Consider the following 27,220-nt stretch of genomic DNA (forward strand, 5'->3'; position numbering starts at 1 on the left):
TCATTAATTAACAAGCATTGACAGCTAGTAGATATGTAGTATACATATGTTAATAGCTGTCTCAGTGTTTTCTATTTCAGTCTGTATTGTCTGTCAAATCTCTGTGGAACTATGAGTCCCAGAATTGAGACCTCATTGTGCTAGAGTGGAACTGGGATATTTTAGCTTTCCCACACAAACAACATACACTTTTCACTAACAGCAACAGAAGAGGAACAAAACAAATGCATGCTATTGCTACAAAAAAAAACATAGTTGGGTGAGAAACCTCTTTCCCATTTTATGGTTTCAGTTACATCTTAGTTCACCTCCAAGGCCAGTCCTAGAGTTGAACTTGGACTGGTCCTGGAGGCCAACTGGGACCGGTCCCAGAGTGCATTTAGAGCCAACCAGGAGTCCCAGTTGGCGGTCCCAGTTGGGGTTTGAGCTACCCTTTAATGCATACCTCGACTTTCCTCTGAATTTTCTGTGCGTAGTCAAGATTTCTCTGATTTCATGAAGTAATGATAAGTGAACAAATCATATTAACCTTTTTAATGCCAAAGTCAATTTTTGTTGCCTTTATAAAATATAACAAAGATCATTATTTTGATCAAACCTTCAACCTTTGAAAAGTTATGTCCATTTGGTCTAGAACTATCAAAAGCATTATAGGAAAATTTATAAAAATTTTGAAAATGTACCTCTAAAATTTTGGTTGTAAAAATTACAGCAGTCAAAGGGCTAATAGGCAACAGCCATTATCAAGTACTGTGAAAGTAGTGATAACTGTGTCAAGTACACAGTCTAAACTTAACCAGGGGCTTACAGCGTGAACATTTTTACATCTGCATCAGTTGTGTACACATTAATTCTAGTGTATGTACTTACACATACCCGTATATCCAACGAGAAATATGTGGTGCAATGGTAACGTATCTTCATTCTCAAAACTGCTGAAACTCCTGGGGGATTTCTGTAAAGAGAGAAGATTTGCTGACTTAAAAAAGCAATGTTAGAGAGTACAAATCATGTTGAATTGTGGGTAATCTCTATTGCTGCATTCATATACTGGTACATAAGTATTGATATACCGGTATGTGATGATGAATAATGTCGCCTTTTTTTGTCAAACCATTGCAATTAAACTGTGACTGTCTACAAACCCAAATATATTGAAATGTATAGTATGAAGCATTGTTAATGTTCTATTCCAGTTCCACCTTTGGAAGGCTTCGTCATGAACAGAGTTACCGGAGATTATTTTGAAACTTTACTGTATAAAATATTTGTATCCATAGATGAGCACACCAATATAGCTGAGGTAAGAAATACCATGATCATTGCAATTTGCAGGCAATGTCTTCTGCCTTTTCCCCTGTGAACTGTATTAACCCTTTGAGCGCCAAAGTCTATTTTTGTCCCCTTTATAAAATAAATCCCACTCAATTTTTTCTCAGATTTTTTTGAGAAAAAACTGTAGCCAATGATTAGAAATGAGATGTCCATTTGGTCTAAAATTATCAAAAAATTTCAGAAAAATTTATAAAAATTGGTAGAATTTTGCACTAAAATTTTGGTTGGAGAAAATTACAACCCTCAAAGGGTTAAGGTAGTATTCATGATTTGGCCTCCGAGACATGTACAATTAAGCTTTGATCATTACAATTTTTGAACAGAATACAGAAAACAATAGATTGCAATTCATGTACCGGTACTTACATGCATATAGGGAAACCTTATATAACATTAAGCAATTATTATTCTCTCGGTATAAGGTTGTGGCAGAACATTTTCATGAACTCTTGTAGGTACCAAGATAAAGAATATATGTCTTCTCTGAAATGGAGTATGACATAAAAATCTGATCTGTTAACATTCTCGTACAATACTGCAGAAATATGGTTTGGATTTTACAAGTCATGGGACTCAGAAAAAATTGTTCAGATTACAGCGACAAATTTGTCAAGTTTTCAAGTTTAATCATGCAAACATGAACTTATTACAGTTCTAACATTGAACAGATGAAGGGTAGTGAAGAAAAAAAATGACAAAAAAGATTTCACATGGAAGAGCTACTTGACATTGACAATCAAATCTCTTCTGTGTACACTGTAATCAATGTCAGCATTATATGCATATACACAGTCACAATACCCAATGATATTACCTTTCCAGGCCAGTTACTATGATTTAGTTGAGCATTTGACACATTCACCCATATCATATCATACGGTTAGTGTCATGGTACAAGAGTATATCAACAGCGACAAAGACCAGTGTTCGCGGTGACTTTTTTCTCCTCGCGTACAGCATACGCATTAGTCTGCTAAAATTGCGTAATGGCTGGATTTGAGTGCGTAATTTCACTTCCGCACTAGATTGATGAAAAAACTCACAGCAAAATACAATGTGCCGTTGAATAAACCTACACTACATATTCGGATTGTACGATGTAAGATTATTTTAATGAAAACAGTTTAACAAACAACTTGAACAATGTTGAAACTAACAGCGAAGGGTATACATGCAACCGTCACAACCCAAAAGTTAGAGTTATGGCAGCTTATCCAGACGGTTTCTGGACGTTTCGGCACCAAGTCGCTAGTCGCTTCGGCCCAAGACGTTTCGGCCTTCCAATTTCAGGCCCCAAGTCCGAATCGTTTCAGCACCGCAACCCAAGACATTTCGACACCGCTACCTGTGGGAACTAGTGCTGGAGCGTGATGTTACAAATCAAAGTACTAAAAAGTATAGTGTCAACTAACATTCACGTACATGCTTAATCTTTGTGAGAACATGGGAAGAGAAAAAACTTCATATCATTTTCAAATCTGTGACACAAGTTTATCGATATCAATAGCCGCCGACATGGCAAAAGTTTGAAAGCGGTGACGAAACAGCACGGCAAAATTCACACAAAATGCACATAAAGTACTGGTCAGAACGCAAAGGTCACGCTTACGAATATGACGGATCAGTCAATTACTAAATAGTTTGAAAAAAAAATCCGATAGCGAAATGTCTTGGGTTGCGGTGCCGAAGTGACTTGTGGCCGGAAATTGAGAGGCCGGCTAGGCCGAAACGACTTGGGCCTGAACGACTTGGTGCCTGAACGACCAGTTACCACCCAGACACTTCTGCAGTGTTCAAAATTTATCGGGATTCCGACGAGCTCTACCAATGAATCATTTTTTCACGGACTCGTAGAGCAAAGTTGAAAGAAATTAAAACAAATTTGTCTGCTTCGATGCCATGCTGCATGTGTGCTTGATCAAAATTTGGAAACAGCGAGACGCGATGATCGCGCACGGTTGGCATTTATATAATTTTTCGCAACATTTCTGTCAATCACTCACTTTCAGAAACTATCGCTCGCCTGAAAATTAGCAACGTAATTCATAGGCACAGCTGACATGATAACGTGCCTAACGTGATAACGTGTGGACAGCGATGCCGATTTTTCAGACAACGCCCAGAGAATCCGAAACTTTCCACAAAAAATGAGTGAATGACAGAAATGTGTTGCAACAAATTTCGTCTGGTTGTCGCCTAAGCTCAGTCGTGGGGAGTGCTTTCGGTGTTATCCTTTGCGTATAGAAAACGCATAACGATGAAAAAAATGCGTAGAGAGTCAATTTCAATGCGTAAATACGCACGATTTTTGCATAAACGCGAACTCTGAAAGACTCCATAAATTAATTTGAACACATAAAATTTTCTGTCTTTGATACAGCTGGCCAATGTTCTGCAGATTGATTTACAACTTGTTAAGAATGCAGTGTCAGTGTACTGTAGACTTGGCTTTGCCAGGAAGAAAGGTGTAGACACAGACTCCAGTAATGTGCATCCCAGCTGGAGAGATAAACAGATTGCGCCAAAGAGGTAAGTTTAGGAGGAGAGAGAGAGAGAGAGAGAGAGAGAGAGAGAGAGAGAGAGAGAGAGAGACAGACAGACAGACAGACAGAGACAAAGACAGACAGACAGACCGACAGACCCACTGACCGACCGACAGAGAGAGAGAGAGAGAGAGAGAGAGAGAGAGAGAGAGAGAGAGAGAGAGAGAGAGACGGAGAGATTGTGGAAGGAAGATAGAGGAGAGGGAGAGATATGGACAGACAATGTGAGACAGACTGATACATGGAGACAGATAAACAATGGTGACAGTTGGAATAGATACAGTTCTCACTATGTTGCTTTCAAAGATATGTGTATTGTAATTTTCATGAACCATAGCAAGAATTAACATTGTTACACTAGCATTTTGATTTGAGTGCCGTAACACTAGCAAAACAGTCCAGTTTTGTGAATTGCGTGCATGTACTTGTACCTTACAGACCAAATCAAGAGGAGCAGTTATTGATAGATTGGACGACGACAATCAATGAGAGGACATCTGCTTCTGATCCATCTGAAGATACTCCAGAGACGGCCAGTGTAGAGGATGCAGGTACAGTGTCTTATTAAAGGGGAAATTTACCCAGACTTTCTTAGGTAATCAGGTCATTATTTAGTGAAAAATAAACAAAATAGCATTGGTTTCATTCACTTTCACCTGCACGTATTAGCGCAGTGGCCACAAGCTGAACGCACGGAAACCGGAAGTGACGTATCAAACTTGCTAGTCACAGCGGGTTCAAAGCGAGGTCACTTATAACCAAGCTCTTCTACGCCAAGTAGAGTACGCGTACGCGGTACGCAAACCACAGTGCTCGACTGAAAATCATAATGGTGAAGATAATCGGTATAACTGCAAGCCTGAACGAGCAACCAATGATCCAAGACTGACATCGTCAGAAAGTTACAGCGACTCGAGTTCAGAAAGTGACTATTCTAGCTCCGATGACGAAGTTCAAATTACTCTGGGCAATCAATCATGCCTGTCACGTCATTGTCAATCCAATCGCTGTGAAATCATGCCGACACCGAAGTAATGCCAATGCTCTAAAGAGATCGACATTCATTCTAAAAGTGCAAGCATTTTAATGTGTTACAGAACACCCTGATGTAGCCATGATTAGTCTAGAACCAGCGGTCCTGTCTACAGCGTTCCGTTTCTAGTGCCTGAGCGTACGCACAGTCCCATATGTACAACTACAAGCAAAGCACTTGGGGCTGGATATGCCCCAGGCAGTTTTCTTTTAGGCTTGTAGTTCAGTAGTTGGACTTGCAACTTTCGCTAAAAGCAGCCCTTCTCAAAGTGGTATTCGCAGAAAACTTTATTTCTGCTCGACTTAAACATCGACACCGAGTGCTTGGCCCCTACATTCTGTAGCCATTCTATACACTGTAAGTGGAAAATCTTACAGTTGCACACGCCGACTGCTTCATTGACCAAGTTTACGACGTCACTTCCGGTATTTTAGTACACCGCTGTTTGTTAGCCAGTGAGTGAAAGTGAATAAAATCGACTCGAAAGCCTTTCAATGACCATATCAGTTTAATATTCCCAAATTAATTTTCAGGGTAAATTTCCCCTTTAATGAATCTGATCATACAGCCTATACTCACAGAGTTAAAATGTACTAATATCTCTTCTAATGCACCAGATGATGGTCCTTGTGTTTGAAATCAAAGAATTATTCAAAAGAACTTCCTTTAGGTTGTACTTGCATATATATTTTGATAAAGCAGAAAATTTAATGCTTGCTTGAAACATCCTATCTAACACCACAAGAGCCATCTCAGCTAATTTTTAAATCAGTTGTGCAGACGTTTAATAAAATGTTCATTTACGAAAGTTTGTAAGGTTTCATCTTTTATACATTTTGACTGTATTTTCTTGAATTTTTCCTGCTTTTTCAGAATCTGGAGTAATCGGCAGTAGTAGTGGACACAGTAAAAGAATAGCTTTTCTGTTTGATTCAACTCTCACAGCTTTTCTCATGATGGGAAATCTATCTCCAGTAAGTCATCCACTGAAGTACCTTCGAAAGGTTTTTTCAGAACTAGTGTGTGTCTGTTTGTTCTGTTGTCAAATGGAGAGAAGAATTCTAAATGAAATACAGTAATATATCAATATTTTAACCTGACTGCACTTTTTAAATAGTCCTAAAATGTTTAAAAGTAGAGTATAGATATATCCAGTTTGGATATCTGACCAGGATATGATTTTTGTAGCTGATGTAACATTACATGTATGTTGGATAGGAGATTTTCAAATGTGACCGTTTTGTGTACACCACTTTCCTATCATACAGAGAAAAGGTCTCCTATTCCACCGGAATAAGCGCAAGAGCATTGCAATACATGTATACTGTACTATTCATAGAAAGTGATGGCAACATCGCTTGAATTTCTGTAAATTTGAGCACAACCTAGTATCTGTTCCTGTAATACACTGCCTATGGTGCTTTTGCAGGGTTTGAAAAGCCACGCTGTGACCATGTTTGAAGTTGGTAAACTTTCAGATGAATCGCTGGACAGTTTTCTGACAGAACTTGAAAAGGTGAGGGGTTTGTGAATCAGCGAACTCCTATTTACTATATTACTTGTCTGCTTACTGTCTTGAGTTTGTTTTCTAAAATTGTTTCAGTATCATTATGCCATGTAACAGATCTCTGTATTGATTTATTGATTGATGGCTGTGATTTAGCATCGATCCGTCAAACAGACACCAAAAGAAAAGGCACCCTTTTCATGAAAGCAGATTAACTGAAAACTGAGCGGATAAGTTTTAGTCAGATTCAAGATGTAAGACTATGCATCACTTTTTGTATAATTTTGAAAGAGTTTGGTATATAACACACACACTGTACCGGTACTGGTAGTTTTGTCTCATGTCTTGTGATTTTTCCCCACATGCTTACACAGACCAAACCACTCTTTAATTTTTTTTCTCACAAGGTTCCCCAAGAGAACGTCGCTGAAGGAGAAGCTCAGAGATATTTTGATCATGCAGTAACTCTAAGAAATACTATTGTCTTTCTAAGGTAATTTGGCTTTTGCAATATCCCGGCCAAACCATTTCAAGCTTGGTTGGGGGTTGGGATGGGGGGGGGGGGGGGGGTGTTTACAGTTCACTTATTACCAGACCGAATTTTAGTGAATGGATAGTCAATTTTTTATAGTGAACTTGAATATCAACTTATTATCTATGTCATATCATTATTATATTTGAGAGGCGGTAGATGACTGTGTAAATGTGATGCATACGTGTTCAGTGATTTTTCAAGAGCAGATAGGGGTCTCAACCGTGATTGAATACAAGAATGATTTATTAATAATATCCATAGTTCATAATTATGATAGTCATATAATTTTTTTGCAGACAAACATAACTAATGAACCTGTGAGATAATTGCATAATTGCATACACATATATTTGTCCCTGTGTGTATACTGTGTGTCTGGGCAGACAAAACATATACCACAAGCAGCCATTCTTGGCCGGTAAAAATCAGTAGTTCATTTCTCATAATTCAAGTTTTCATCTTTTATGCTGTCATTTCCAGACACAACAAAGACATCACTCTGGATCCCGACTTCCAGAACGCCGGCATGAGTATAGACCTTCTGAGGTGTGAAAGCCTGTTAGGTTTGGACCCAGCCACATGCAGCAGAGTTCTGAACAAAAACTATGAGTGAGTAGTGGCAATGATTCACTACACCACTAGCCAAAGCAGTGCCTGATTTCATAAACAGATTTATTCATTTATGCAATGTGCGGTAATGAACATTGTCTGCATATGCAAATCAACCAGTGATTATTTAAGCAATAAAGCACACCCAGCAATGGTATATCACAAGATTTTGACCAGTTCACGACATATATGCACGAGCAATAGTGAGTGCATATATAAAATGAACTGGTCAAAATCGAGTGGTATACTGTTGCTAGGTGTGATTTATTGCTATCATATCATAACAGTGTATTGAAATTCTGGCGTGGAACGTAAAAAATGGATTTTTGCTCGAGCTTGAGAGCTCAGGCGTATGCCAGCCGTGGTATATTGCCAATATACCATGGTTCTTTTCATGTCTCGACCAATCAGATGGCTGTATTTGGGCCATCAATATACTGGTATGATATGCTACTCAATTTTGACCAGTTCACTTCATATATGCACTCGCCCTTGCATATATGTCATGAACTGGTCAAAATCTCGTGGTATACCATCGCTGGGTGTGCTTTATAGCTTAATCAGTAATCAGTTTAAAATCATGCACTATATACATTACACACTAATGCTCTGAACTGGATTGATATTTCAAACATATATTCATTCTTTTCATATTTTAATTGACCATTTCCAGGGTGGACTTGTCTTCAAATGTTTGGTTTGCGTTTCTGTTTACAGATTACTTGTTTCCATGGCACCACTGAGCAACGAAATCCGACCAGTCAGCAGCTGTACACCACAGCATATAGGACCAGCAATTCCTGAGGTATGTATGATTATCAGCTCAGTATTGGTCGTGAATTACACTATTGATTTATATTTTATACCAAGATATTATAATGTGTTCTTGTTGTTTATATCGTTATCAAGTCATTTCAAGTTCAAATCAGTTGTGTTTCTTCTTGTATTACACATATTCCTATGGCAAACTAGCACAACTTTGATCAATCAGGCCATTTCCAGCCTATGTATTCATACACACAACGATTCTAGCCAATCACAACGCAGCCCACCAAAATTGTTTTGTCTAGCAGGCATTCCAACCGAGCCTATATAAACATGTATTCCATGTATTTTTGGCAGAGTGCACTTCCAGTGCCCAGCACATGCATGTATTTTATGTGAGAGTAGCCATCAATAAACATGCGTTCCCAGTAACTGTTCAGCCGCAGGTGTCATTGTCTTGTATCGTCACCCACTCATTGCTGTGAAACGACCCCCCTCTATGGTAGCTTACCCATAGCATTTTCCTGAAAACTCATCTATGTTGCCTTTTGGAGAGCTGAGATGTTGGAAGCTGCCTTCAAATTGCTGAAAGTTGATTCGCTGAAAATTGCTGCAATGCCAGTTACTTAAAGTTTGTTTCAGACTGACAGCCATCATAATAAACACTTCTTCAAAGCTCCTCACATGCGCATTGGTACACTCACACCACTGTGCTCACACTAACACATCAAAAAGGAGTCAGATCTAGCGCACTTCTAATGTATCCTAACATGTAAACCACAGATGATATATGGTCCGTGTGAGCACTGCTGTGAAGGGTGTATTCATGGCAGCTGCTAGTTTCAGCAAAGCTGGAAGTAAACATACTGATAATTGTTACAGTTACTTGAATTACAAGTTGCCTTTGAGCAATTTCAAGTAAACTTTGAAACATCTCAGCTATCCAAATGGTGAGCTGCGATAATTTATTGAACCAATCTTTTTGAGATTGGGGATTTGGCCAAGCGGTTTTGTCTGTGGCTTCTCCGCTAGTTGACTGGGTAACGTACGTTGTGAGTTCTAACCCGATTGAAACCACCATATATTCCATAGTATATGTAGTAATCATGTTATACTTTTCACAATGGTGTGTTATAAACTTGGAACAATATCTCCATTATTCTGTATTCTCTAAGTTTGGTATTTTTTCATTCCTTGGATGACTTTTCTGTACCTCTTTGCAGGTGAACTCTGTTTGGTTCAAGTTATACATTTACAGTCTTGTCGGTTCTGGTCCTTCCACGCTTCTATTAGTGAAAGGTACCAGGCTCAGAAGGTTACCGGAGATCTTCCAAGTGAGTAGACAAAAATTGAAGTATTGCTTTAATACCAATGTGATATTCAGAAGAGTTATAAACAGACAGGGGTAACATGTAGAGAGACAGACAAGGAGATAGGCACATCTATATATGTACAGACATACAGATACTCTTATTGCCGTGGAGATGCCTACTTGTGCTGGAAATGCTTGAAGTATGGTGTTGAAATGGTCATTGACAGAAACTTGTAATTGGTAATAAAACTCATCCAGGTATTTGATGTCAAGAAAACTTCAGAAAACTAAGAACAGAATACAAAATTGGAAAGTTGCCCACTCAGTCTCAATTACTGATACACATATACACAACTGAGTTGCATCATAGATAGTAGAGAAACTACTATAGAGGTGAAACATTGTCATGGTATTTTCCTTCACCACAGGACTACGAAAGACTACTTATCACCACATGGGGTCATGACCCTGGTATTGTCAGTACGTCAAATGTCTTGCTAACGCTCAACGATGCCTTGACTCACTCTGCTGTTCTTATACAGGTAAGCTCTTAGTTAGACGTTGACTTGTTCACAGCACGGGCAATCTTTTTTATTTCTCTTACACAGCTATCTGATTTGGTATTTTGGAAAATTTCGGTGCAATTTGTGATATCACTTCAAAGCATAATCTTGCTTCAAGTGTGACACGAGTAAATGGTTATCAAAAGAACCTGAAAAGGAGGAACACTTCCAAACAAGTGAATCAGAAATTTATCATCGAGCATTTCCCCTCAACAAAGGTATCAACGACAGCAATATAAAGACAGTGTGTTATGTCACCATGTTGGCATTAGTTCAGGTCAGTGACCTGTGGACCAGACCAGTAATCATAAATATGAAATAGCAACTGGTACATAAACTACAATTTTTGATTATGAGTATAGCATTTGATATATCCTTTAATTTTTATAGTCTACAAATATGGGCATTGATGATGGTTCGGTCTACCATGTAAAAATGATGGAATTTTTTACATTTGATTTCTTGATCCAGGCTCATGGTTGGCAGAATGATGGTGAAGTAGTCTTTGTACCTTTTCCATTCAATAGTGTGTCAGGTAGGGTGGATTTTGATCATGAACATAATGACCTCTGACCCCATCTCTCACTTTTGAAAATGCAGCTGTAAAATATTGTTAAAAGCCAAACATGTAAGCCTATTGTAATTGAGACATTTTAAATACATTTGGAGTAGGACCTTATTGGACCAGAATAAATCTGTCACCCGTATGTATTTCTTGATATCTAGATGTGTCTATGTGCATAATACATGTCTCTGTGTCTTTCTGTGAGTATGTACCTGTTCATCTTAGCCCTTTGAGTGCTAAGGTCAGTTTTTGTCACATTTCTAAAATATAACGCACACAATTTTTTTCAGGTCTCACCATTTATTTAGATTTTCCTGAAAATTTTGATCAAAAACTGTAGCCTACGGAAAGTTATGTCCATTTGATCCAAAACTATCTGAAAATTTACAGAAAAATTCATAAAATTGGAAAAGTGGTGCACAAAAATTTTGGCTGGAAAAATTACAGCACTCAAAGGGTTAAGAAATAACTATGTCCAGTACAAGAACTTGAAAACCAGTGCATGTAAACAATAACAAGACTTTACCAAGGCCAAAATTTGCAGCATTTCTCCAAGTTTTAAAATTAGCCCCCACAAACAGCAGACCACAAAATACTGACAAAATCGAGAGTCCGAATATCTGTCCCCTAGGTGGTACTTTTTATTCATCGGATTTACAATCTCCATCAAAGCAGTGTACAGTCCCAGTACACCAACATATACTTCTCTTAGCGTCCTGGTATACTATATGTACTGTGTAGATGTTGATGTTTTCATGGCATTTTCACTCCCGTCACCACACTGTCTAGGTGCTTTCAGTAGGAGGAACATGGAGGTTCACCCAATCATTAGAAAACTCTCAGACAAACTGGACCTCAGCCACTCCTGTGGCTACATTACAATGCTCAAGACGGGCAAACCAGACGATACAAATTTACAGGAAACGCAGGTCGTCAAGGAGATCCAGGACGCCACACAAGAGCTTCCTGATAGTGAAGCAGAACAGTCGTTGCCTGGCAACCAAGATGAGGGTGCCAAGGCTCTGAGAGAGAAACTCACACTTGATGTGGAAGGAAGCGCAGCGAGTGCTGTCATGGAGACGGAGGAAGACTGGGTGCCTTTGGACTTGTTCTTTGGAATTCCTCTCTTTGATGATTATGCAAATAAGGCGGTCTGTCACAGGATAGCCAAGCATAAACTCTGCAGCAGGGAGAGGTGAGACACTATCAGAGTTATATGCAAATTCAATCACAATGACTGATAAGTTAGTTTTCGTTCGTGTGTGCTTAGACTCTCCCACAACCCGCATTTGCTATGCCACATGTTCTCTGTTGTACACTGATGATATGTCCTCAACAGTCTGGTCAAATGAAACCCAAAGGCACTGTTTATCAAAATATAGGCATGCTAGGTCACAGGGGCTAAATTGTCTCGTAGCGGTAGGGCAGTGGTTAGGGTTCCGGCTTTCACTATCAGAAGATGGTTGCCAGTACAACCTGCTGTCCAGGTCAGTCTTTTCAGTCTTAAGTAACCAGTTGAAGAGAAGCTAACCTGGCTGATGAGGACACCATAACCCAACCTACGGTGTCTTTAGAAATTTTTTGCTATGGTATAGCACACAATGTGAAAAGCATGTCCCGCATATATGAATGTTAATCCATGGATGTTCATTTATAATGTTACTGAATGTAGTGTGTTGAAATAATGCTCTTTAACCCTTTTCCTGCCAGACAGTATCACTTCCCCATCAGCCAAGTCAGTAAAAAGCGGTATTGAGCCAAAACATGACGTATCTTCACCCATTTGGTTTGGTCTGTTATAGCATCTTTAGTCAAAAAAATCAAGTTTACAGTATTTATGTTTTCAACAGCCTTAAAATGTACAGTATTATGTTAAAATACGGTACACCATATGGAATATATTGTGTTTCATTAATTTTCACCATCTTGACCTGATGGTGAAATATGGACTTGGCAGGAAAAGGGTTAATAATCATGACTGTTCAGGTTCAAATTCAGTTCTGAACATGGCATACCGGTACAAATTTTACCAGGATATTTTATTTTAAATTTATATTTCAGTCTGGCAAAGTTATTACATTCCAGTCGGAAGTTGTCTCTCCAGGTTCTTGGTTTCATAGACAGGCAGCAGGTATGTGTACATATGGATGATAATCTATTATGACTACTTGCTTTCTCGTTGTACCCCCAAATTACAATGCTTATGGTAGATAAGTAATGAGATAATACAGGTAGGAGTCTGCGTGAATCCTGGCAAAGTGAAACCAGAGTTTAGTCATGCACAATACAGAGAGTGGGTTCATTGGTAATGCCATTGGTTGAGATTTCAATGTCAAAGACATGATATTTTATTTAATTTTCATGAAATGTGCATGAGGTAAATAGCTTTTTGCTACCATGAGAGCCACAAAGCCAGAGAGTGTTCATTTGATTTGAGAAGAAAAAAAACACAAAACCCTACAGGAGTATTACTATCAGATGGGTACATAGGTTATATCGTGTACCGTACATACACACATTTAGAAAGTAATAGTCTATACTTAGGAAAGAGATGGACTGAACAAGAGACACTTACTGAAGTTAGAGGAACAAGGTGACACTAATGGAAACAGAGTAATAGAAACGAAAATGCACCATTGTTAAAAAAACTGTCCTCAGAAATTACCATCAAGAAAATTGCATAGTTTGATTTGCGATGCTGAAGTTAGAGCTGTCTTGGTATATCGACCAATCATGTAATATATTTCATCATTTTTGTTTTAATTTTGCAGAACACACGTGTCAAAACAGAGAGCAGTATAGACTCAACGACGACGCAGTCTGTGAATTTTAATCAAAGTACTGAATCCTGTATACCCCTGCCGACTAGGAACATCCTCTTCCATGATGGAAAACTGCAGATCTGGAATTACAACTGATCATGTCTATTGGAGTCGCCTCTTTACAACTGTAGCATTCTCACGACTCTTAAGAAAATTTCTGTACTTCATCAATTTTATTCACCTATTAGAACTATCGTGTCTAACACACACAACACATAAAAAAAAAGCACTCTAGGACTTCAAAACCTGTAGAATGTATATTTTATCTGTATTTTTCCGTAAATTGTAAATTAGAGCAAATTAAAAAAGAATTATACAAAGGTGTGCAACTTAGAAATCAATGATAGAGTTCATTGCTTTTTCTACGAGTGACCAACTTTGAAATTTTTCAACTCTTTGGAAAGCTTTTTTGATCAGAGAGGTGTGTAACAATAGGCTGACTTAGAGAAGAAGAGCTTTGTGATATTTTAGCCCCCATCAGTGGAGGAAAGTGTGTAGATCTAACAAACAAACAATCTTACCAAGCAGCCATGACTGTTCTAGTATTTGTGAATCTGTAAATGACGTCAACAGTATAAAATTTTTGGTCGCGTTTGATTATTTATTAATATTTACAGCAAATCTTCAACAAGTAGCCATTACACCCTGAAAAGACCAAATTCACCGCAACTTTTTTTCTTCCGCATGTGTGCACATGATCTTCATCATTCTGTCATTTAAAATTATTTTCAGTATATCTTTTTGCAACCTTTCAGTCACGTTTATGAGTGCTTTGTCCAGTTCCCAGGGGAGGACAATTGGATTGTACAGAGTATATTTGACAAATTTGTTAGTATTAACTGCCTTTGGATTTCTACAATGTTTTGAATAGTTCTATCTGCCAGTAGAACAAAGTACATCACACCTTACTCAAGAAAAATACTGTAAAGATAATAGCGCCGATCACAAATGACGTCACTGTTCTCCCTCATTAATATGATAAATAAATATTTGTCTGCATTTTCCACATAAATGACGAAAATAAAACCTGCTAGTGTTACAATGGCTACTAAAAGTCACACTTATTCACGTGAATTTGTGGCTCAGACTCAAGCTGCAACAACATCTGCGCATACAACGAAAAAATTTGTCCGAATTTTAGGCAGCGTTGTCCAAAGTCGTGTGCATGCAGCTATATTTAGCAACAAACCTAAAATTGCGATCAACTCTATTGTTTACAGTTGTTCTCTCATATTCTAAAAAAAATGTAACTAATGCCTTCATGATCTCATTACTTCTCTTTTCTATTCATGTCCAACAACTCCGAACTAAAACGACTAGATTGTAAACTTAATCTTATAATACATGTTGGCCCTAGAAATAGTTTTCTAGAGTCAAAGTTTCCACTACAATCTCATTACAGGTCTTTTCTATTGGTGTCCGCAACTCCAAACTAAAATGACCAGATTTACAGATGAAATAAGTGTTCTAGAAAACTGAAAGTTGATCAGCTGTGGTGATAAAGACGACTTATCTTACATTTACAGTCAACTCCAATTCCTTTCAAGCAAACATACTCTTTTCATGAAGTAAATATTATCAGGGTCAGTATAGATACAAGGTATAATGGGCTACTATGTAGGTTGTTTGTGAAAGAAGTCTTGTGATTGGCTATGCATTTCAAATGGGTTTCACAACATAGATTCGGATTGGTCAAGAGACTGCTTGTGTGCCGTTGGAACATTTAGCCAAACAGCTGAGTGGCGAGTCAGATTTGCCTTTGATCTTGTAAAATTATGCATAGATCTTTTGGAATTAATAAAGGTATGGTGTTTCTGAGAGAAGTCTGGTATTCAAAAGCCTTCAGAATTTTTAGTTCCGAAGATCAAATTTGTTACCAGCACTTTCTGCGCACATTTATAAACTGAGTTAAGGAGCATAGGACTTAAAAACTACTTAGCATATGACATGGCACAGTGCTGAGCTTCTTGCTATTTTGTTTGTGTATTCCCTAGGATAGTTTCAATCTGCATCATACAAAAAATTTGGAGTGTGTGGCTTCACAATTATTGTCAACAGTTACAAAAGTGCTGAATTCTTTTGTCATATGAAATGACTTTGCTTCCAGTAGTTGATATGAAAAATGCATTTGTCGGGATTCCTGCTAGTTAGTCTTTGTCCGAGTAGTTGTTTTAAGGTTCTTTCTGAAGCTAGTTGCCGAGGGCTTTCTTCTAAGTTCAAGTGGAAGTTTATTCCATATTTGAGGCACAGTACGCGAGAAAGTTTGCCTACCATATGACCCAAGATTGTAGCCTGGTTCCTTCATTAGACATTTAGCAGATGAATCTGGTATCCTGGTGCTTTGCTTCAAGCAAAGTTTGGAAGGGAAGTTATGTGCAATTGAACTGAACACACATTGCACATCTGTGTCAATGCATGGAGACACATGTATTTCCAACTCTCCATCATTTACAAACTTACTCAATCCAAAATTTCAAATTTCTTAAAATCTGATTATTGTCTTTGCTAACACATATCCAAGAGTAATGTACAGCTTTTAAGTGTTCAGGTCACCATGATTTGCATATTTCCTTATACGGTAAAAGAGGTGTGTCAACCATGTTCTACTCATAGATCGTCAGCATCATTGTATGCTATTGGTGGCGTCCTGTCTTTGTGTGGCAACCCAAGAGAAAATCTTAGATTTCCTACCATAGAAATATAGGTGAGAGATTTTCTGGTTTCGGTCAGAAATTCCAGTAAATAAGGGTTTATTTTTAAATCAGAAATTTATTTTGGCTGTATATGCATCAATAATGGTCAAACGAAAAAATCATGTATGATGGACCTCAAAAACACGTGAATTTTAAGTACAATCTGAAATAATTGTCCTTACACAATGACAAAAAGTGTTTGAAGCTCGAGATATTTATTCAGTCATTTTTGCTTTCTTTACTGCTGATCTGTGTGATTGGATTTTCCGCAATAGTACTGAAAATCAAAATTAATGTTAGAAAGTAAACAGTACAGACTTTGTTGTTTTCTTGTGTAATGTTGTAAGCGAGCAAATGTTAACTGGAATCCCAAATGACTTTAACCTGCACTCCCAATAGCAAAACAATTGTGTAAAAGAAGACATGAAAAAACGTCACCTTTACAAATCTTGGACCTGTATTTCATAGAGACCAAAAAAATAGTAAAGATTCAAAAAGTAAACGTTGTGGAGTCACCATCCTGCAAATGTTGTGGTATAATTATTTTTTTTTCAAGTTTTTATTGCAAAAATTTTTGTAACCAACATCTGTGAAAATTTCCTGGTTAACATTTTTAAGCCTAAGCCTTTATGTAATTATCTTGTATGTTAGTCCAGTCATGCAATTACATCAATCTTTACGAAGCAAATACTTTTTTTTTTTTCTTTTTTGCAAGTCTAAAAGACTCGGCCAACGCTTGGCTCTTGTACTATTCAACATCATCTTAGGGAGTACATTTGTAATTATTCGCAAAAGAAGACACCCCAGTATTCTTTAAGCGAACAACTGAATTGTTTTGCATTGTGATGCCGGGCTAACACACTCAAAAACAGGTGTGAAATGGTCTAATTAACAAGCTTATCTAAAGTGATAAATTTTTTGCCACTTTATAACTGTAAAAGATAACTTGAAATACATGGTTTTGAATACTTAAAGACAATGACAATACATATTATGTTTGAATTAGGTTTTAATTTTGTTAATTCCTCAGTTTTGATCGATGTTATTAATGATTATGTGCTGCCTATTTGTAAGATTTTGTAAAATATTTTCATCAAAAGGCCACTAGTCCAATAGACTGTATTCATGAAAATCCACTGTCAGACAGTACAGACATTTGTACAGCAAATGTTAACATGTCCAGCATTGTTTGGCCTAATGTTAAGTGCCTCTAGATTTCACATGCAAAAGCTTCCATTTCTTCTGTAAGATAGTCTTAATGCCACGCTATCAATGTACATTGTAAGCTTTCAATAAAATTTCAAAAGTTTGATGACAAAATGGCCTTGGTATGTCGTATTATTTCACCATAAAAATCGACGCGTACATGCATTGATATGAATTCTGTTTACATCGTGAGAGCTGAATTAGTGCTGAATACATTGTCTGGTCAAAACATGAACAGTTTTAGCTTGTATACAGCTTGAAACTTGAGTCAAGGTGTGATGTATGCAGTCCTTTGCATGGAAATTGTTTAGACTGATTTTGTCTCTTTTTGGCCTTTTACTTGTCACAGCAATATATTTCAGGCTGTTTTGTAAATGAAAGTCACTAGATTTTCTGAACACCTACCCACAAAGGTTTTTATCAAGTTACAACAAATGTTGGTTAAAAATAATTGTTTGTGGTGTAACTTTAATAAGTACATGTTTGCAGATGTGATGGGCCATGTACAATTTTAAATGTGTGTGCTTTGCTTTGACTAAAATTTCCATTGGTGACTCCGGATACGGTAAAGACAGTAGAATGAACAAAAATGAAAAAGTATCCAACATATTGCATTGACAGTTGAACAGTGATAGAGTTCATTAAGTATATGTGAGGGTTGCAAAAAATACTGTAGAATTTCACAAGCAGCACTCACCCTTGCCGGGAGTACTCAACTGTGATCAAGCTTTAAAACTGAAATTTTAACTTAAGGACGCCAGCATTGTTTATGGCCTGGAGGGGGGGGGGGGGAGGAACGGGAGGGGGGATTGAAAACTTTGAAGACGTGCTCAAAATGTAGAGAAGAAGAAGAAGAAGGGTACGTAATTTTTGTATCAAGTAAACAGAAACACCTGTCAGATTGCACCATTGTACACATCAATATCTCAAAATTTTTGATGTTCGTGCTCTCCCCCTTGGAGTGTTCTAACAGTGTTCTGGTAAAAGACAAATTGAAAACACCTCTTAGATTGCACCAGACTGCACCATTGCACACAGCAATTTCTCAAATTTTTCACAGGATCTAGGACAAAACTGAACTGTTGTGAATTTATCCTTTATTATCACAGAAACATATATTTTAATTGACTTCAGTTGAATAACCATTTTGAAATTTAACCATACCATATTCAGGCTTTTCATTAGAAGCTTGCAGCTTGAGAAATGACGTAAGGAAAGTCACAAACTTTTCCATTCCTGCATATTCTTTGGTCTTCAATCTCTGGCAAAATAAGAACTGTTTGAGTCATGTATTGTCATTGTTTGGTTGTTGAATAATGTGACTCAAACACTGATCATCTGAAGTCAAAAGCAGACAAAAAACCTACATTTTATGAAATATTTTTTGTCAAAAGTCTACAAAGGGCAAAAAAGGGAGGAGATATATATATATATATATATATATATATATATATATATATATATATATATATATATATATATATATATATATATATATTATATCTGACTGTTAGCCTTCCTACAGCACTGCCCCCTCTCCTACCAGGGGAAGTCCAGATCGCCAAAAGTTTTGATGGATCTGATATTGAGGGCGCCCTTTTCAACAGTTGCTCTACTGAGTGCTTGCCAACATGTACGTCTTCTACAGCAGAAACTTTTACAAAAACTGTTGCAACACTGATGTCCACTGAGGAAAGACAGTTTGACAACTCTGTGAGTGCCTCTAGATTTCACATGCAAAAGCTTCCACGCTTATCATTATATACTGTAAGCTTTCAATAAAATTTCACAAGTTTGATGGCAAAATGGCTCTGTATGTCATTATTTTACCCAAAAAATCGACACGTATAAGCACTGATGAGAATGCTCTTCAAGAATTAAATGGGTGCTGAATAGATTGTCTTAATTGTCAAAACATGAACACATGACATTATGTTACAAAAATTAGACTATTATGGTATAAGGGGGTTGCCTTTACACTGGTTCAAAAGCTATCTTTCAGAACGTAAACAAACCGTCAATATAAGCAATGTATTTTCGTCATATAGGTCAATTAAATGTGGGGTTCCACAAGGGTCTATTCTTGGTCCTATTTTATTTTTGTTATATATAAATGATATTGTAAATTCTACTGATATATTCGATTTTCGTCTATTTGCTGACGATACAAATATGTTCAAATTTATTAAAAACACAAGTGTCATCAACCTTGACCAGATTAATGTTGACTTTCAGAAGGCTTGTGACTGGTGCAGTGCAAACAAGCTCACTGTTAATGTAGAAAAAACAAACTTTATGTTAATTAAAACACCCCAGAGGCTGGTAAATACAGAGGGCAGCTTGAGTGTGGATGGAAATATGGTCTCGAATGTCTCGTCGACAAATTATCTGGGGGTAATTTTAGACCAGCACTTGACTTGGAAGGCTCACATTGATAAAGTTAGAAAATTAATCGCCCCGATGGTTGGAATTATTTCTAAAATTCGTCATATCGTCCCCAAAGAAATTTTGCTTTTGCTTTATAATTCCATGATTTTACCCCATATTTGTTACTGTATTGAGATCTGGGGGAATACATTCAGTTCTTTACTCCAACCTATCCTAATTTTACAGAAAAAGGTTGTCCGCCTTATCACATTCTCTGCTGCGCGAGCTCATACCGCCCCTCTATTTCAGCAACTGGGAATTCTAAATGTCCATAAGCAATGTGAATTTAATACTTGTACTTTTATCTTTGACCTTAAAAATAGTCATTTCTCACATTCGGTATATCGTTACCTCGATCCAGTGCCTCATAGTTATTCAACACGTCTTAAAACTGGTGAAAACTTCTATATTCCTAAGGTTAATCTTACTTTGAGCCAACATAATTTGAAATATGCTGCAACTATGCTATGGAACAAACTTCCAGATTCTATAAAAAAGTTAAATGACAGAAAGCACTTCAAACGTCATTTAAAAGACTGGCTACTTGCCTGTTGATACTATTTTCCCAAAAAGTTGTGGGGTTTTCTGGTCACGTTGTCTTGTTGTTTTATGATCTGTTGCTTTATGATTTCCCGTAATGTATTTTTGATCTGTCCCTGATATGAAATATAGTTTGCAAATATTGCTATAGGTTTTTCTGTCCATATCCGCAGATGTACACCTTATGTTATCTATATAGTATAAACATTAGGGGCCACAACTCGACTAGTTCAGAAGAACTATATTGTGGTCCCCGCTAGGAATACCTGCTAAATTATAGAACATAAATTTAGCAATTGTACCAATTTCTCTATCTTTATTTTTTTTTCCATGTGTCTTTTGAGTGAATGTAAGTTTATATTTCTAGCGAAATAAACTGAACTGAACTGAACAGTCTGCAACTCTAGTCGATGTGTGACGCCTGCAGTCTGGTGCATGGAAATCGTTTAGGCTGTTTTTCTCTCTTTTGGCCTTTTACTTGTCACAGCAATGTCTTTCAGGCTGTTTTGTAACTGTTCTGCCAGTCACAAGATTTATGAACACCTTGCAACCACAAAGCGCCACCATTATAGTATCGGTAAAACATGCTTTTATCAAGCTACAACAAATGTTGGTCAATAAACGTTGGTTATGTAACTTTAATAAGAATATGTTTGTAGACGTGATGGGACATGTAAAATTTTTGTGTGTGTGCTCTTTGCTTTGGCGAAAATTCCAATTTGGCGATTCTGGGTGCAGTAGAGACAGTAGCATATGATAAAAAAATGAGTGTCCTACATGGCATGAACAGATATGGTAGTATGTGAACGTTATGAAAAAATACTGAAGAATTTCAGCAGCAGCATTACCCTTGATTAGGGTACAGGTGTACCCTGCAGGGATCAAACTGCAAACTACAATTTTACCTTACTCGTAATTGTGGCCGGGGAGTTTGGGGTTTGTCATTAGTCTATAATTTTGCCCAAATACTTGGGTCAAAACTATATACATGTACTTGGTACACTGTACATGTATTGCAGCAACTTTAAATGCAAGGTCAACTGACTATAGGTCAAAATGAGTCAAAAACAATAAAAATACCCCAACATTTTATGCACTATTTTGGTCAAAAGTGTACATAGAGCAAAAAAAGGGGGGGATAAAAATCATGGTATATATTTGCTTGTTTACTTTCCTACAGCACTGCCCCCTCCCCCTCCCACCAAGGGAGATCCACACTGCCAAAAGTTTTGACGGATCTGATGTTGAGGGCGCCCTTTTCAACAATTGTTTTAAAATCTCCATTCTGCCAGTCTTCTGAGGAAAGACAGGTTGGCAATATGCGATAGAAATACAATATTTATATTCAATTGAAGACGCCAAGTCTTCACAAATTTTGTGGTGATAAATCAATTAAGCAAACAGAAGTTGGCTGTCGACAGACTGTGCGTAGAGTTTCACATCGGTAAATATCAGCAGGGCCAGTTCCAGCAAGCAGCTCTGCTGAGGATAATGGTAGTCCACAAAATTTAACTTCAGTATACGCTTACAGTGTAGTACTTTAGTCGTGCTTTACTGATTGAAGAGATTGGTATGCAATGGATCAAGCAGAATTTATTTTTAATTCTAATCAGCAATTGGTATTGTACATGTATAAATCACACTGGTCCTGCCCATGAAGACTGTGACAGTACAGCTGTTATGTGCAAATGGATGACATCATAGACGTGACGCAAATATTACATTGCATTTTTTTGGGTCAACACTTTTAGAAAATTTCACACAACATGCACCCTACTTATGAATAACCATACACCAAGGTAAAATGTGCAGAAATGATATTGTGCAGAAAGGTAAAGTACACAGACAGACACATGTGACCAGTGGCACAGCATAATCCCATACCGAATTCAGGCTATATGCTTTAATAGCTAGGCCAGAATCTGCTATCGTGAGGCAGACCAAGGAGGTAATGAAACTACCCACATGGGCACAGCAGCTCTACTGAGTCAAAAATAAGACAGGTGTATAATGTGATAAAATTTCATTGCATTTATTCAACCATTCAAGGATTTACCGCATTATCCCCCAAGCTGCATCATTGCAGAGATTTTATTAGTCCCCACGGACACCGTCCGGGGGGACTTATAGGTTTGGTCATGTCCGTGCGTGTGTGCGTGCGTCCGTGCGTGCGTGCGTCCGTCTGTGCGTCCGTCCGTTCACGCAGATATCTCAGAGATGCCAGAAGCAATTTCATTCAAACTTGGTACAAGGATTACTTCATATGTCGTACAGATGCACGTCGATTTGTTTTGTGATACGATCCAATATGGCTGCCAGGCGGCCATTTTATTACGATTTTTTCATGTACAGAGCCATAATTCAGGCATGTTTCAACTGATTTTATTCAAAGCTGGTACAAGGACATTGACCAATATCATAGATATGCACGTCAATTCTTTTTATGATACGATCCAATATGGCCGCCGTGCGGCCATTTTGTTACGATTTTTTCATGTACAGAGCCATAACTCAGGCATATCTCAACCGATTTTATTCAAATTGGTACAAGGACATTGACCTATGTCATACATATGCACGTCACTTTGTTTTGTGATACGATCCAATATGGCCACCAGGCAGCCATTTTATTATGATTTTTTTATGTACAGAGCCATTACTCAGGCATGTTTCTACAGATTTTATTCAAAGTTGATACAAGGACAATGACCTATGTCATAGCTATGCAGATCAATTTGTTTTGTGATATGATCCAATATGGCCGCCGTGCGGCCATTTTGTTATGATTTTTTCATGTACAGAGCCATAACTCAGGCATATCTCAACCAATTTTATTCAAACTTGGTACAAGGACATTGACCAATGTCATACATATGCACATTGACTTGTTTTGTGATTCAATCCAATATGGCCGCCATGTGGCCAGTTTATTACGTTTTTTCATGTCCAGAACCATAACTCAGACATGTATCAAGCAAATTTATCAAAGTTGGTACAAGGAGATTGACCAATGTCATACATATGCATGTAAATTTGTTTTGTGATACGATCCAATATGGCTGCTGTGCGGCCATTTTGTTATGATTTTTTCATGTACAAAGCCATAAGTCAGGCATATTTCAACCAATTTTAATCAAAGTTGGTACAAGGACATTGACCTGTGTCATACATATGCACATTGATTTGTTTTGTGATTCGATCCAATATGGCCACCATGTGGCCATTTTATTACGATTTTTTCATGTCCTGAACTACAACTCAGACAAGTATCAAGCAAATTTATTCAAAAGTATTTTTATCACAGACCTAATGAAGAGGACTCTTTCCTCTCTGAGGACCTGTAATCAAAGCACCCATTAACAAGTGGGGACTGTGTCATCAACGATGACTTGTTGACTCTATTTCCTGAAGCAGATATCACCTATTTGAATCTAAAGTGACAAGACTGCATGATGTGCAGATTGGTGTGTACAGAAACTAAGTGCATTTTGTAGGTGAAATCAGCTTAGAAGTTTATTAGAAGACAATCTGACCTCATTCTCTTGGTCAAAATTTACATAACTCAGCTGAGACATTGCATTATGGGTAACGATTCGTGACCTCAGACCCAGTGTGTTACCAAAAGTCATTGTTGATAAATGAATTTCAGAAATTCATTGGTCGATACCGGTATTTTGTCATTCAGATGGCTAGAATGTTCTAAAATTTATTCGAAATTGCAAAAATTATTGGTGATCTTCATCTTGTCTGAGACTGGCAGCCGCTACAAATACAATGAAGCAGTCTCATGGTTATATACATTGTAAATCACACACAGATCATGGTACAAAAGCAAAGAGGACTGTAAAATTTAAACCACATCAGAGTCTTGCTTCAATTGTTTCTTCTAGGTCAGCTGCCAGTGTCGACGCCCACGCTGAAAGTCATCAACAATTTAAGTAAATTTTCAGCAAAATTTTAAAAAGTTTCAGATATCCAAATAGCAGATTGCTATAATTTCTGCAGTATGTGCAATGTGATATCGGTGTTGATATCTGGCGTATGTAAATCAAGGCTAAATGACCTTTGACCTCACTATCTTAGAGCAAATAGAACTATGGAAGATCAAGAGAGGTGTCAAGTATTTTGTGTGTGAATTATGAAAATGATCTCACATAAAAACTGTGAATCATCACAAAGAAGATGATGTCGCCATCAATTTAAACCAGAATATGAAATAATTATATTTTCTTTCTCTTGGCAAAACCACATAAAACACCAAAACAACAATTGATACATATTTTTATCATTTACAAAAGTTCACAAGATGACAATACAATCAGGAATTTCTTTGCATTGAAAATTTCAGGTGCATTCCGTTTGAATTTGACAGTTTACAACAAACAAAACCATTCTTGACTTACAATGGTAATTACTCTACAACATTTCTACAGTAATCAGAATTTTCAGGGAAAATCCAGGAAACTATGATAAAGGATCTATTACAGCACATCTGCAATTCTTTACATTAACTTTTAAAAGTAAACCGCAGTAAATTTTTTGTTAGAATCCCGGGAAATATGGATAAATTTTCATTAATTGTTATTTCATTTGAGGTTTTTGGTAGTCCACAAGAGAACATTGTATCTAACATTGTAATTTAAAATGGCTTATTAACTTCAGTAGATGCTTCGAATTAACATTTTAGACTTCTATATGATTTTTATCATCAATTTTTCAGCCCCATTCCTGCTTGAAAAATGCAGTGAATAAAAATACACAACAAATAAACTTCACGGACTTGATTGAAGTATTCTTCGAAAGAAGTAGATGGTTGTGTAGAAGATCTAGAACATGTCTTGACAGGTAATGGAGACGGCAGGGTATCCAGTACGTTTTAACAGTTTAATTACCTGATTTGCATATTTTATGACACAGCTAGCTAGGAGACAATAAAGGCAGTTGCTTTGTTTACAAGCAGTTACAGACACACCCATTGTCAGATTTTAGGAGACGACAAAACATTTGAAGTCCTGTGAGACCACAAATCGGATTAACATACTAAAGACATGAAAACACAGATCAACTCAGATGTGAAGCAATAAAAAAAGAGATTTGTTTTTGGGTACATTAAACTAGCCCTTCACACAGACGAAGGGCTTCGCCAAAAACATCTGTTTTTTCTTGCTCTTCACCTAGTGTTTCTCTTTTGTGTTTATCTTGATTTTCCGGTTTTTATCACAAAAATCCAGTTTGTTGTCTTTATTCACACTAGTGTTTCAGCTCCCTTTTACAACATACTTTTATTGTCTTTTACCTCCATAAGCGACCGCCTATTGCCATCTCTGTTTTTTTCTGCACTTTGACGTGGGGTGATGTCAAATTTAATGTACAGAAAAAGGGTTTTATTATCTTCTTTGTTGGCATTGAGTAACATCAGACACTGAAACAACAAAAAATTTAACAACCAGGCAGAAAGGGAAAAGCTGGGCAGTGAACAGTGGAAAACAATAAACTTTATCCGAAAAAGGCAAGACTTCTACAATTGTGAAGACATTTCAATGGTGGCACTTAAAAGAGTGTGTTGCATATTCACTGTCATTCAGTAAAACTGGAATCTGAGAATTGGAAAAAGTTTCTTTTAAATTGATTTACTTTCATCTGGCAACAGGTTTCAAATCAAAGAAAAACAGAACACCAATATTTCTCAAAACTTGTTGTTTGACATAGTGCATTTTAAAGAAATATTGATAGTAGAATTATGACTACAGCAGGCATATCCATGTATTCCTTAAAACAAATATACAGGACGGCAATCCCAGTCAACTAGTTAATACAAATTTGTATTCAGGTTCAATTTCAAATATTTCCTTTTTAAAATCTTTATTCAAGAATCATTTTCCAGTAGGTCCAGATTTAGGTTGTGATTCAGATTCACAAAGCTACTTTCAACAATTGAGATTGGCAGATTCACTAAAACAATCATAATGTATGATCCATTGTTTTCAAGAAATGAGTCAAAATCCCTCTTGCATGAAAATTGACACATAATGTGCTCGTCTCCCAATACCCAGATGTTTATCAAGTATCCAGTACATATCTTTGATACAATATTATATATACATATATGGAATACCTAATTACCATAGACAAAGATTTACTGCACAAAAATTGCAAATTAAATTTCATATGAATTTTTCATGTTTAAATTATGTAGCTCTTACACCAAGATTTGAAATTATCTGCAGTTACTAGCCATGAACACTTCAAGCCAACATACCTACCAACACAATTTTTTTTCGAAAAAAGGATTAAATTCATTTTGAGACGGCCACACATGGTCAAAATCAACAATAAAATACACATAAAATGCATGGTTTTGTCAGATATTACCCAAAGTGTCCCTAAGAATGTGAATTTTTTTGTCTCCCCTGAATAAAAGTCTTGCAAATTGGTGACTTAATCTTCACAGAAGTATGTCTCAACCCGATCAATCAGTGCTACTCCAATGGTGGTAGGTTTTTGTTGATGAATATCTGTACGTCCCTCATTTCCTGTAAATTGAGCAAAAAATGCAGACAAATAAATTTTTGCAAAAATGTGTACCATATATTCTGTTAAAGATACAGTGATGTGGATTGTGATTGCTGGCAATTGAAATAATTTCTCTAGCAATGGTACGTGTATCTATTTTGAAGGACAACTTTTAGAAGCATGAATATCTTTTTTTCACTAAGCTACAAATTCTGAGATATCATGATTTCATCTAGATTTGATTCATTCAAC

At 37.1% G+C, this 27,220-nt stretch overlaps 2 protein-coding genes across 4 annotated transcripts in view; one reads left to right on the plus strand and one right to left on the minus strand.

Annotated features, from left to right (window-relative positions):
* The window catches only part of LOC139133332 (protein FAM91A1-like), a 35,489-nt gene extending 17,887 nt beyond the window's left edge, over positions 1-17,602 (plus strand). For 2 of the 3 annotated variants that reach the window (XM_070699875.1, XM_070699876.1), the window contains 14 exons: positions 1,197-1,303; positions 3,716-3,864; positions 4,317-4,429; positions 5,785-5,885; positions 6,341-6,427; positions 6,826-6,911; positions 7,434-7,562; positions 8,280-8,367; positions 9,551-9,661; positions 10,068-10,181; positions 10,674-10,737; positions 11,557-11,962; positions 12,829-12,898; positions 13,539-17,602. In XM_070699875.1, coding sequence (XP_070555976.1) covers positions 1,197-1,303; positions 3,716-3,864; positions 4,317-4,429; positions 5,785-5,885; positions 6,341-6,427; positions 6,826-6,911; positions 7,434-7,562; positions 8,280-8,367; positions 9,551-9,661; positions 10,068-10,181; positions 10,674-10,737; positions 11,557-11,962; positions 12,829-12,898; positions 13,539-13,685 — 1,772 coding nt within the window. In that variant the 3' untranslated portion in view covers positions 13,686-17,602. The remainder of the gene's footprint in view (positions 1-1,196; positions 1,304-3,715; positions 3,865-4,316; positions 4,430-5,784; positions 5,886-6,340; positions 6,428-6,825; positions 6,912-7,433; positions 7,563-8,279; positions 8,368-9,550; positions 9,662-10,067; positions 10,182-10,673; positions 10,738-11,556; positions 11,963-12,828; positions 12,899-13,538) is intronic. The other variant, XM_070699877.1, reaches the window with a different exon arrangement.
* Positions 17,603-23,941: 6,339 nt separating this feature from the next.
* The window catches only part of LOC139133333 (acyl-protein thioesterase 1-like), a 51,451-nt gene continuing 48,172 nt past the window's right edge, over positions 23,942-27,220 (minus strand). The window contains exon 7 of the mRNA XM_070699878.1: positions 23,942-26,988. Within this exon, the coding sequence (XP_070555979.1) occupies positions 26,935-26,988 (54 nt within the window). The 3' untranslated portion in view covers positions 23,942-26,934. The remainder of the gene's footprint in view (positions 26,989-27,220) is intronic.

This window comes from Ptychodera flava, chromosome 5 (genome assembly GCF_041260155.1).
Source record: "Ptychodera flava strain L36383 chromosome 5, AS_Pfla_20210202, whole genome shotgun sequence".
NCBI lineage: Eukaryota > Metazoa > Hemichordata > Enteropneusta > Ptychoderidae > Ptychodera > Ptychodera flava.